At 31.9% G+C, this 13,020-nt stretch overlaps 1 protein-coding gene across 2 annotated transcripts in view; it reads left to right on the top strand.

Annotated features, from left to right (window-relative positions):
* LOC111507324 (retinoblastoma-like protein 1) overlaps positions 1-12,344 on the top strand; it is a 39,808-nt gene extending 27,464 nt beyond the window's left edge. For both annotated transcript variants that reach the window (XM_023162621.2, XM_023162620.2), the window contains 3 exons: positions 6,178-6,281; positions 6,339-6,497; positions 9,013-12,344. In XM_023162621.2, the coding sequence (XP_023018389.1) occupies positions 6,178-6,281; positions 6,339-6,497; positions 9,013-9,180 (431 nt within the window). In that variant the 3' untranslated portion in view covers positions 9,181-12,344. The remainder of the gene's footprint in view (positions 1-6,177; positions 6,282-6,338; positions 6,498-9,012) is intronic.
* The last annotated feature ends 676 nt before the right edge of the window (positions 12,345-13,020 follow it).

Raw genomic sequence — 13,020 nt, 5'->3', positions numbered from 1 at the left:
TAAAGGTCAAGAATTTAAAACAAGATATTAATATGAAGTTTAGGTTTTGTTGACAAAGCAGGCTTAAGAACAAAAAACAATCTGAAATATTAACATAAAGTTCATGGTAAAAGTCTGATAAAAAATGTTTTAAGTTGGAATTATAAGTTGCTAAGTCATCCGAAAGAAATTCCTCAGTAGTATAATAAGCTTTATCTAGTAGAAGTTTTTTTACTCTTTTTCGAAACTGTTTGTAGCATTTTAACTTTCTGATTGAAAGGGGGAGATGATTGAAATATTTTTTGCTATTATAAAGAATCGAATTTTTAATTTCTGCTGTTGACGGTATAGGAAGAGGAATATTGAATGTGAGACGAGTGGCATAACTCTTGAGTTGAGTTTGAGATGTTATCTTTTTGCTTTTTGTGCATTAGGTAGACTGTTTCTAAAATAAAGAGGCAGTAGACTGTTAAAATGTGATGTGCTAAAAAAGGGGCTTACAGAAATCTTGCACTCTAGCTCTGGTAATGAATCTCGTTGCTCTTTTTTGTATTGTGAAAACTTGACTCATTAAGTTTTGACAGCTGCTCCTCCAGAAACAAATTTCGTACCGCAAGTGGGATTCGAAAAGTGTAAAGTATGCTTTTCTAGCAGATTGATAGTCCAAAGAGTTAGAGATAGACCTTATCGTTTAACAACTTCAGGATAATTTTTTGCATAGTATACTAATATGAGTTCCAAATTTTAATTTGTTGTCTATGTTGAGGACTAAAAATTTGTTCTCTAGTTTATGATCAATGATGTGTTCTTCCAGGACTCTTAATCATTTTCTGTTTTTTTATCAACACAGGTCATCCATGGGACCTCTGCGCTGAATAAAGTTCTTTTGAATTGTAGTTTCTTAGTACAGAGACTGTTTTCCGTTTCTTGGAGTATTCTGAATGAAGTCTTCTCAACCCTGACTCAGTGTGGTTTCAGGGTGGCATCTACCATAGCCGCAATAGGTTAGGTTAGGTCAAAAGTGACTGGGTCTATTAGACCCTCCACTGCAGCCCGCAAGGGTTTATAAATCCAGCTTCTTAACGGAGCAGTTTATATGGTGAGTGATCTCTCAGGTCAGATGGTAAGAGTGCAGCTGTGTCAAACTCTGATAACCTAATTTGGTCCGCAGCGGAGCAGGCACAAAATATGGGCTCTGCTGGTTAATCATTTTCCGAACAGAGACGACACACACTGTCTTCCGACAGTCCGAGTCTCTGCATATGGTAATTCAGACGACAGTGATCTGTTAGAAGGCCTGTTAGACATCGCCAACAACTGTTTGTTATCAAGCTTTGAAGGGAGAATGAACGCCTTGGAATGAATCAATACTCGAAGATTTTGCCAGAAGTCCAAAAATCTTCTTGCCATCCAAATGTTTAATGTTTGTTCGGCAAAGCCTATAGCGATGCCAACGACAGGTTCTGGTCCGATAAAGCTGCTTGCAACACCCTACTTTGCAAGGGAGTCTTTTTGGCAGATTTTTAGTCTTCTTGCACTTCAAAGACAATCTTTTGTGGGAATCTCACAAAAAGTAATTTTTCTTCTGTCGCTTCAACTCTCACGAATATGGGGACGTTGTCCACATTTTTAGTACCCCCTACATGGCGGCAAGGCTGCATATTCTGAGGGGTCACCTGGTATCCCAGCAATACATGATCATGCTCAGGTATTATTCATCCATCGGCGTGGGTAGCTTAACACTTTGGTTTTGGCCATATTAGTCCACAGAAGGGGTTTCAAGGTTTCTCTCCTTCCAGTTCACTGGTCATGCTGACAAGGCCTCTGAGTTCCACATCTGGGGACACCCAGTGCCCAATTAGCAATTTTATAATTCATAATAGTAACGAAAACGTTTGGAGAAACGGATTATAAAACTATATTTCTCCCAGAAATGTTTTCAGTGTGTTTATAAAACAGCTATAAGAAGGCAATTGGCAGATTCTCTCATCCTTTTTTTGTATCAAGATGGAGTAGTAGAAAGCCAAAATCTTTCTTTCCCTGAAATTGGCACCGTTTTATAATCATTATAGTCTTCATTAATAAAACATTACAAAACAGTTTTATAAACATTTCGGCAGTTACTATGAAATATTTCTGACACTCTTAAAAAGTAGTTTTGTAAATACTTCTCTCACTGCACTTTGTCATCATATTTAAGCCATACTTATAAAATAATTAAAAGACAATTTTATAAGACTTTTTCAAGTAAGCTTTATGGAATATAATACAGCCTAAAAGGATAACAATAAAATAAAAAAGTGTCAAAAATGTTTTCTTAGGGGCGCAAGAAGTAATTTTGTATTGGACACTAGGAAAATATAAGAGATATATCACCAACTAAAAATTAATAAATAGAAAGGTTGAGACCATTTTAATAATTCCACTTTTGTTCTTATGAAACTGTTGAAGACATTTTTTGTGCTTCAAATGCTGATATTTTTGCTGCAAATGGAATTTTATGGACGAATATATAGCCTATTGTTAGCAAAATTTAAGCACGCCACTCATTTATTATTGTTTTTGGAAAAAATGATTAATTATACTAAAATTCACTCTGTCGACGTATTAATTTTCTATATAGTCGCAAACTTAACTCAGGTGGTTCTAAATAATATGATCTTATAATATTTGCTATGTACCTTTCAAATGTAAATATCGCTATATGTACGGTATTTCATATTTTCAACTCATCTAATATCAGTATTAAAAAATGGTGTCGTTCTATAAAATAATTTGGTATCAATAGCAAGCATTTTAACGTATTTTAGCTACCATACAACTCTTATGAAAGTTAATAAACTTAGTTCTAGGAGTAATGGTATTGGGGCAGAGTCGGATTACTTTTAACTATAGATTCCTACAAAAGTGCTTGTATGAAGATATGATTTCTCACGTATAGTTTGAATAAATGTTACCAATCGGGATGTTTTGGCTAAGAAACTTCTTCCATCGATTATAAAGGCTGAATTTTGAAAGAGTTTTAAGCTAGTGATTTGAGAGTATATATACATGGTGCTCGACTTGAATCGACGGATTTCAATCATCAATAAACTTTTCCTGTTTTTAGCAAGAAAAAATTTAAGTTCTAGGTTTTGTTAGTATTTCCAATATACAGGGTGGTTGAAAAATTTCTAAAAAGATTTTTTTTATGAAACATCCAGTCATTTCTTCGTCAGTTTGACACGCCTTGAACTAAGTCTAAACCTAATATTTAAGCTAATATTATTTGGTATATAGTTATTGGGGCGCTAGTCAAATAAAATTATATGACAAATTATACTTCATTACACAACCTCTAAAATCAATGATAGCAGGTACTTCTCTAATGCTCATTTTATCCTTGAAGACAGCAAATATATATTCGCAGAAGCAATTTGATTTTATAACAGTTATTTCAATTGAATTGTAGTAAATGTACCATGTTATGAAATAGTTGGGAAGTTTTTATGATGCACTGTTTGGAACCTTTGGTGTAGTAATGAATATTACTGGAGTTTTTTTCCCAACCAAGTCGCTATTTTTAACACCTCGACACGTGTTTCGATCACCAAGTGATCATCTTCAAGAGGAAGATTAAACTAGAAACTATCGCGAAGCTGACGCTATTTATGCTATATAGATATATGGGTTAGAAAATAGGGGACAACTACCATTTCTTGACGTTTTGGTAATGAGCAGCCAATATGGAGGGTTAGAATACAATATATTTAGAAAAGAAACAAGCACGTACAGGTATATTCCTGACAGTTCATATCATTGTGGACAACACAAACGTGCTGGGTTGAATTTTTTAGTGCATCGTCTTTTGACTTTCCCTCTAACACATGATAGGATAACAAAATAAAGACGTACAATACAGGAAATAGCAGCCACTAACGGTTTCTCGAGGGGTATTGTAGATGACATAATAAGAAAGAAAAAGTTTAGGTTAAGAATGAACAAAATCTCGACTTTCGGAAAGGACAAAAACCAAGATAAATACATCTCAGTTCCATACCACCAATATACGAAGAACTTTGCAAATATTTTCAAGAAACTGGGTATGAAGGTGGTTTTTAAAACAAGTCATATACTACAGAGCCTTTTGGGAAGTCCAAGAGACAAAGTCGAGAATTCGGAAAAGTCTGGAATTTACTAAATTGAATGTAAGGACTGCGATGCAAAATATTATGGACAGACAAAAAGATCTATTAAAGTAAGATATAAGGAACACATAGCACACATATTTTGCAACAAAACCATTCCATAGACTTCAGTTCACTAAGATTAGTTAGACAAGTTAAAAACAATGTTTCTCAACGTCTCAAAAACCAATATATTATACTCCAGGTGTGATCTTGGTAACATCGAATTGGATAAAGGTTACATAGAGAGCCGTAACAGCACTAAGTTCCTAGGGGTATTCATTGAAAATAACTTGAAATTTGAAGAGCATGCAATGAATTTAAATAAAAAACTGGCCTCTGGCTGTTTTGCTGTAAAAATGATATTGCAGGAATTGGGATCCTCTGCTGCAAAAATAGTATACCATACAGTAATTGAATCCCATCTCAGATAAGGCTCCTCATTTTGGGGAGTATGCAATAATAATGTCATGAAAAGCATCCTGATTACGAAAAAAAGAGCAATTAAATACATTTCGAAAGCAAAGGTGCATGATCCATGCAAACAACTTTTTGTATTGCATAAACTACATACTGTTGTTGCCATATTCATAGCGGAGACAGTTTGTCTGATCAAAAAACATCTGAATAAATTCAATACGGCTAACCGCTATCCTACACGTAAGCAAAACAGTATTAACTTACCCAAGCCGAACTTTACTTTAGTGAAGGACTCTATTTATAATGGTTGCAAGATATTCAATCACTTACCTGATTTTATAAGAGAAATTAACATATTAGATAATTTTAAAAACGCTGTTTACTTCTTACTGTGTAGTCGCCCGTATTATACTTTGGAAGAATTTTATGCGGATAGCTTTTAATCTAATTATTTTTTATTTTATTTACTTATTTTTTTTCTTATTGTTAAGGATTTTTGTACTATATATTGACTGACAAATTGTACCTTTTAGCATTTAGTGTTTTATTTATATAAGTACTTTGTCCACAAGAATTCCTTGTTCTTTATAAAAATAAAGTATTGATTGATTTGATTTGAACAACAGGCAACTAGATGCCTATGAGAGTGTGGAAATAAGTAAACACAATAATATTATGAATAACGATGACGGACCTATACCAAATAGCATACTATATAGCTCGTTGAAATAATATTGTTGGGTTTACTGATTACTACATAAGGACACATTGTAAAAATCCATTTAGAAAGGCAATATTGTGAAATTAATTTTTATATACCTGAAAATTGTTTTATATACAGCTATAACATTTAAACATATATTGTAAAATAATAGATAAGGCAAAATTGTAAAATTAATTTAGGGTGGTATACCTGTAGGGTATATCTATATAGCATAAATAGCGTTAGCTCTGCGATAGTTTCTAGTTTAATCTTCCTCTTGAAGATGATCACTTGTTGATCGAAACACGTGTCGAGGTGTTAAAAATAGTGATTTGGTGTTGGGAAAAAACTCCAGTACTATTTATCAGTTGGGAAGTTATCATTAAAGTGACAATATGGCAATAAAAACAAAATTGTCTTTGAAATCATTCCAATAAAATTATTTCATTAAAGGTACAGGAAGCAGTTTCATAAAGAAAGGTTTTTTAATTTTATTTCATAAACGTTTCTATGACAAATTTATAAAACACTTTTATTGCCTGTTCACAGTTCATCTAATATAATCAATTAGTATTTTGGGATTTTATAACAATTATGTAGTGTACTTGACAGAATAAATAAATAAATGAATAAAATACCAACAAAATGAAACTGTTGCAGCACCATGAAATTATAAAAGAATTTTGCCGGTTGGGTGGAGATTTCCCAAATGAGCCCTCTCAGGGTTCTTTAGTAAACAGGACATGGGTTCTTTTTCATTGCTGAAATATCAACAGCAGAAATCAATTTCTTCACACTTCATGATACTAATCATATACATTATGAATAACAAGCCCAGAACTGTTCCTTGTAAAATACCGAGTTGCATTTATTCTATAAGTAACTTCACCCTCAACAATTCATTTTCAGATGGACCACATCCAGAAGAACGAAGTGACCTCATTTACTTCTATAACTCCAAATATGTTGAAGTGATGCAGAAGTTTGCTATCCGGTTTAGGAGTTCCTCACAAGTAAAACAAACATTTTTGGGGTTATATTTTTGTTCTGTTCACGTGTATTTTTTTCAGAGTGCCAATTTGCTATTGAGTCCTCTTCCAGCTATAAAAAGGGATCTGGTCTCTCCTAGCATTCAAGTCGTCAGCAACGTTTATGTAAGGCCTTTAGAAAATTCCGCTGCCGCCACTGGTGGATCTTTCAATTATTTCTTCAGCCGTAGCCCATCTAAGGTAATAAACTATTTTCATTTTCGTTTTTGTAAAAACTATTCCATCTTTGTTATCAGCCATATCGTTTACGGTGTTTCGCAGAGATTCAAATATTATTTCACCCAAGAACTGTTGATGATAATGGCCATTGAAAGCTGTAGGCATACGGGGTAATATGTAAGGTGGGATAAATAAGTTTAACTCATTGTTGACGATTTTGGGATATCGTTACTCTCTATAAACAAAATGAATCACAGCCATGTATGTGCAAATAGAATATAGTTCCATATGGACTTGTGAACAATGTAGTACAGAATCTGTTGCATCTCCAAAAATTAAGTGGACTGATGATGCAAACTAAGTTGATAAAAGATGCTTGTTTTGGATTTTTCTTCGCCAGAAGTTTCAGTTCTATCTTTCATTATGAATATAAGAACTAAACATATTTGAATACATTGACACAAATTGGTGTGTCAGGATAAATAAAACAAACACCCCCTCTCACCAATACATCTTCATAAAATTGTAGGATCACTAAACCATTTAGTTTTTAAATGGAAACTATGTTTATTACCTATTTTTCTTGTATGAAATAAAAATTAAATAAAACGTGAGCAAGACATATCTATAAAATTCGCTGAATGGAATGTGAATACCAATTTGTGAAATTTTCCTTCTGAATCGACTCGAGAATTCAATGAAACATACCATCTATCAAAAAGCATTAAAAAAGCATATCTGAAACACTTTACTGTTTCTATTTCACAATGCCAAGTATTCATATTTTATATGTATTTTAACTAATAAAAATTTCTTTCTTTCTAAGATTAGAATTAGGATCGGCAGCTCAGCCTCATAATTATAATAATATGTTTTATTGCCCAAAAAACATTAGGTCTTATTGACAAAGCTGCAAATTTTCATCAGTCATCATAATATTACACATAATAGTACAAATAATATTAAAATAGTCAAACACATATAAAATTGATTAAGGATATCATACAATAAAAAATAATACCAAAAAAGTTTAAAATGTTCAAATGCAATATACCATACTTTGTCTATTCAATGAAAATACAGTTGACAAAATAAATTAGAGAAAGCTGTCCTCATAGAAGTCTTCTAAACTATAGTATATACCACGTAATAAGTCTTTTACTAATTTTCGAAATACACAGTTATCCTCTAAAATTTTAATATGGTCAGGTAAATGATTAAAACATCTTGAGACCATTATAATATATAGAGTCTTTGACTGAAGTAGAGGCTGGTATGGGTAATCTTAGGTCGTTAGTGTGACGAAGGGCATAATAATTGGAGTAACCGCTAAATATCAATTTATGTTTATTAATTAAACGTACTGTTTTTAAAATAAAGATTCCAAAAACTGTCAAAATTTTATGTAATTCAAATAGGGGTTTGCAGAAGTCTCTACTTTTGGCATTGCACATGAACCTTATAGCCCTTTTCTGAATAATGAAAACCGCCTGCATTTGAGTTTTGCTACATACTCACTAGAAAGGGATTCCATACCTCAAATGTGACTCAACAAGTGAGAAATAAGCCGATTTAGCGGCAGACAAACCAAGATCCTTATAAGTTATTCTTACTAAAAAGCTAGATTTTTATTGAAGGTTACAATGTGATCGGCCAATTTGAGTTTATTGTCAACTATTACCCCCAAAAATTTAGTACTAAGTCTGTTTTCAATTATCCTGTCCACGTCCTGTGTTGGTAAAGGAATGCTGAAAATAAAGCAGCGGACTGATATTAAATTTGTTTTGGAAACATTAAAGACAGTAGATTAGAGTTGCACCACTTTTTTATTAATTTTTTATATCTGCACTTATAATCTCGTGGAGATAACATAAAGTTTTATCATGCCATAATATTGTGGTGTCATCGGCGAATAGGGTAAATTTTCCTTCTATATCGATAGAAGTTAAATCGTTTATGTATAGCGGGAAAAGTATCAGTCCCAGTATTGAACCTTGTGGTGCGGCTTTTTTTATTTCGCCTTCTGATGAGGATGATGAGGTTTTCACAATCTGACGTCTTCCTATGAGATAATTCGCTAACCATTTATGCGTAATTTCACGGATGCCACAGTGATATAGTTTTTTAGCAGTATTCCATGATTTACACAGTCAAAGGCTTTAGCAAAGTCACAGAACACTGCTGCTGATGATTTGTTTTTATTAATGTTTCCATTAATATCATATAACAAAGAAAAGATGGCACCATGGTGTCCCCCTGTGCCCCCCGAATCTATCACTTCAAAACAATCTGTGTCGTAGATATTGGTTTGTCGAGTCCATTTATTTTTTTACGTCCATGTGTCACAAAATAGTTGAATAGATAATGATTAACATAGTGACAGGCAAATTACTCCAGATCTATGTTTGAGTTTAATAATTTGACCAAAACATTCATCTTGAATGAAATTCAATTCATTCATTGTATATTATTTGTTTGCTAAAAAATTTCTTTTAATATTCACATTGACATATAATAATATTTATCCTCTTTTTAGGACTTGAAAGATATTAACAAACTCGTGAACAGCAACAATAGAGTAGTCGGCAAAAGATTACTGACAGAGAATGATCTGGATTCGAATATCATGCCCCCCAGTAAAAGAATTTCAAACAGAAAATTGCAGTCTCTCGTCGAAGAACGCAGAAGTCAAAACACTGAATGAACTCCTCAGTAACACAATGTTGATATATTTGATTATCAATCATTGAGTTATTCGGATCGATTGAAAGATAGACAATATCTCAATATTTTATCGAGTTGGTCTATACTCATATTGGTATTTTGGCAATCAGAAAAAATATTTCACTGCAATTTTAGGTATGCTTGCTCATTAATAGAAAGGTGGATAAAAATGTGGATGGATGTTCTCGCCCTGATTACGAAAGTGCAAGAAAAATATTTTTAACAGAGGTATTATTCAATCAAGCTATTATGTAACATTTGGTATGGTATATTTTCTTGTTCAATTGCAATACTGGTCGATAATGCCATGATGTTATATTTTTATATTTGGTATCAGGTGAGAGATTACCTTTGATATTTTCTTAATTTTTCTGATCTTTGGAAACGGTTATTATTGCTTAAATTAATAATAGATTTTGAACCTTGAATGGGCTAATGGATGAAGTTGCAAATCATGAATCAAAATATTCAGAAGAGTATTTTATGTAATTTTTTGTAATTTTCTGATACTTGATGAAAATTCAAAAAGCATTCAAGCAACAAGTGTTTCAGTAAACAATATCTTTTGGAATGGAATTAATCGATTTAAGAATTCCTAAAATGTTCTGAATGACTAAATAGAATTGAATTGTTGAATAAAACTGGCCGATACTCGATGAATATCCATATTAAAACTAATTAATACAGTTTATTATGATTTTCACTATAAAGGGTTTTACAAGCGTAAACTTGAGTTTACGCTTGAGGAAGCTATTGTGTAGCGAAACACGTGTCGCGGTTTTTATAAAACCTTTTGTAGAGAAAATCATACAATAAACTGTATTAATTAGTTTTAGAATTGAATTGATGTATTACATGAGTTGGTAAAATTTCATTGTATTATATTAAAAATTTCTAATTGGTTTATACTTAAACTAGAGTCAAATTATTAGTCTTCAAATAAGTAGAAAGTCATATGATTCAAACAGTTATTAGTAAAGCATCAGTTAGGTAGAATTCAATCACTATGAACACGTCTGAGGAAGTTATTGTATAGTGAAACACGTGTTGCGGTTTTGTGAACTGTCCAGTCAAACTTTCACAAAGTGTAACTTAAATGATAAATCTAAAAACCAAAAAGCAATTTGTGAATAAACAAATCAGTTTGAGTAAAAAAGTAGGAAACTTCCGTTTGTACATTTCACAGTCATTATAGATGAGGGAGTAATTGGTAATCTGATATTATTTCATTGAAGGAGTTTGTTGACTTTTTTATTTTAAAATTGAACTTACTGCTCTAAGTATTTCTACAATAGTAAAAATTTTATGCCAGATAATATTTTGTTATTACAATTTTCTATTTTACTCATTTCTCAATTCAAGGTTAAAGGTCTGTGATTATTTAAGACAATGGAAGTCTGAAGCTAACATTGAAATGAACAAACACATTGTCAACTACATTCAAAACTTTCTCAGAGTATGGAAAGTTATAGCTGTAAATTATCCCTCCAAAGAGAAAAAGTGTTTATTTCTTATTACAATGTTCATTGAAAAAGTTTAGAGAAATGACCAACAATTATATTTTCATATTTTTGATGATTTTACATTCTGTGATTTGTTCTCTCCTAGAAAAAATTTGATTGAAATTCTTTAGTGACTTATGCAATTTTCACCTAAGAAATCCTATATACCAATTTTTTTGTTGATTATCTATATAGTGTTAATATGATTACCAACCAAGAATGGTTTATCGACTTTTTTATTATAGTAATGTGATGATTGTTTTATTGGCAATATGTATAATTAGGATTAAATGTAATTTTTATGAATTGACCCTGAATAGGCCAACATAAACTATGTTGTTGTTATTGAAGTACCACATCTGATTTTACGGAAATTAAAGACTAATTTCGATTTTGATCTCAATTTGATTGTTTTGGTATTGTTCTAATTTATTCTTAAAATTAAGTAAACAATAATTGTTTTTGGTATTCTGTGCGTCCTTAGTAAGAACGCACCGTGTTCTATAACGATCAACTGAAATTAGAAAATATGACATATGAATGTTCAGAAAAGTTTAAAGGTAGCCAATCTGCAATCCACAGTAAAATCATTTGTGGGAGTCCTCAAGAAAGGGCACTTGGTGCCTTATCCATATTGAAATATGTTTTAGAAAATTATTCTTGAGAAAAATTTCATCTAGTGCAGATGTTCCAGATGAACTCATAAATTTCATCATTATGTGTGTGGCTCTTCTATTAGATTGTTTTTATTATTTCAAGAGATGACCAACTGAACATAATTCATGAAATCTCGATTCCTCTTTGCAAAAAATTTTATTTCAATTCAGGGTTATTAAATAGGACAACAATTTGAGTAAGACATGTTATGTATAATATGTTACTGAAAACTTCTAAAACGTAATGAGTCAATTAATTTTTTGCAAAATGGATTCCATTTTTCAGTTGCTCATAACCTGAAGTAAAAAAAGGGTATCTTGATGAGTTGATCAAAATTTTTGTTAAAAACTAATGACAAAAAGCACATGTTTCAAAAATTATTGCTACACTTAAACCTGATGTTTATCTTATAAACATTGACTATATTTATCTTGATAAATTTGATTTGCTTGATGAGTTGATTGAGAATATGTCTCGCCCTTTAATTATCTAATTAAATGATGATAGAAATAGTTTCAAATCATGTTTCAAGGTGATCGAAACAGTCAATATAAACAAAGACATTGTTTATATTTTCAACAGAAAACCCTTCTTTCTCTTCAGTTATATTCCCTTGATGAATTTGCAATATGAAGTAATTTAAATTTCATTCATTCCAGTATTCCAATACAATTCCCAAAAGTGCTACGTTTTTAGTTTATCGGCACTAAATTTTATACATATCAAGATACCCCCGTAAATATGTTCTTATATTATGACAGCAGTTGGTCGTGAAGACAGTGTTGATTCATCTGGTGTAATTTGTTTCAGTTCTTTTCAAAATTATATGAAAAGTTTCTTTTTATTATAATTTTCACATCACGACAAATTGCACCAGAGTATTGTTAGTAATTATTATGATTCCCATATCTTTGGAGTAATTTGATAGCGATATTTCCTTACTTTTTATTATTGAATAGAAAGTAGAATATATATATATCATAATTGAATGTGTTTTAATCTTTTTTTTTTTAATTTATCCTCTCTGAAGTAGCACTTGGCGAAACAAAGTTGTAACGTTTTTTATACACTACCTGGTCAATCCAAAAACAAAACTACAATATTTGATAGGTGGAATATCTATTTATTTCTTGAATATAAAAAATAAATCGGTTTCTAAACGGCGCTTGGCGAGAACAATATTTTGTTTGCGAAATTGTACAGAAAAAGTCCAGTCACGGTGCAGGATTATGAGTCACATGCAACTGTTGCCTGGCAACTTGATTGACATTGAGTCCAGCCCTAGACAAAGTGATGAACTCGAAACATCTGCAAGACTAACCTCTGTGTAGTATTTTGCATTAATGCCTGTCTGATATAATTCAATGTACAGCGTGGTATTAGCCGGAGAAATAGTTGTTTTCCGGCAGGCATTTACCAGAACCTACTATATAGGTAAGTTGGAAGACATGAATATTTTGAGATTTTATTTTGAAATATTTATTTTCACGTATGTATGTATCTCTCCTTGATTTGTTTTGATTTCTATCAAGAGTATTGGTACATGGGATGTTTCCTTTCCGTTTAGGGTTTTGTGACGGTTTCATACGTACAGTCGAATTTCGTGGAAATTCATCGAGTCCCAAACACCCTGCTGTTTGAGTCGGATCTTTCCTGCACTG

Source organism: Leptinotarsa decemlineata, unplaced genomic scaffold, assembly GCF_025532065.1.
Source record: "Leptinotarsa decemlineata unplaced genomic scaffold, Ldec_3_MD MMD2_tig00078422_RagTag_RagTag, whole genome shotgun sequence".
NCBI classification, from domain to species: domain Eukaryota; kingdom Metazoa; phylum Arthropoda; class Insecta; order Coleoptera; family Chrysomelidae; genus Leptinotarsa; species Leptinotarsa decemlineata.
Note: the sequence above shows the minus strand (reverse complement) of the source record. Positions and strands in the feature narration are given on the sequence as shown.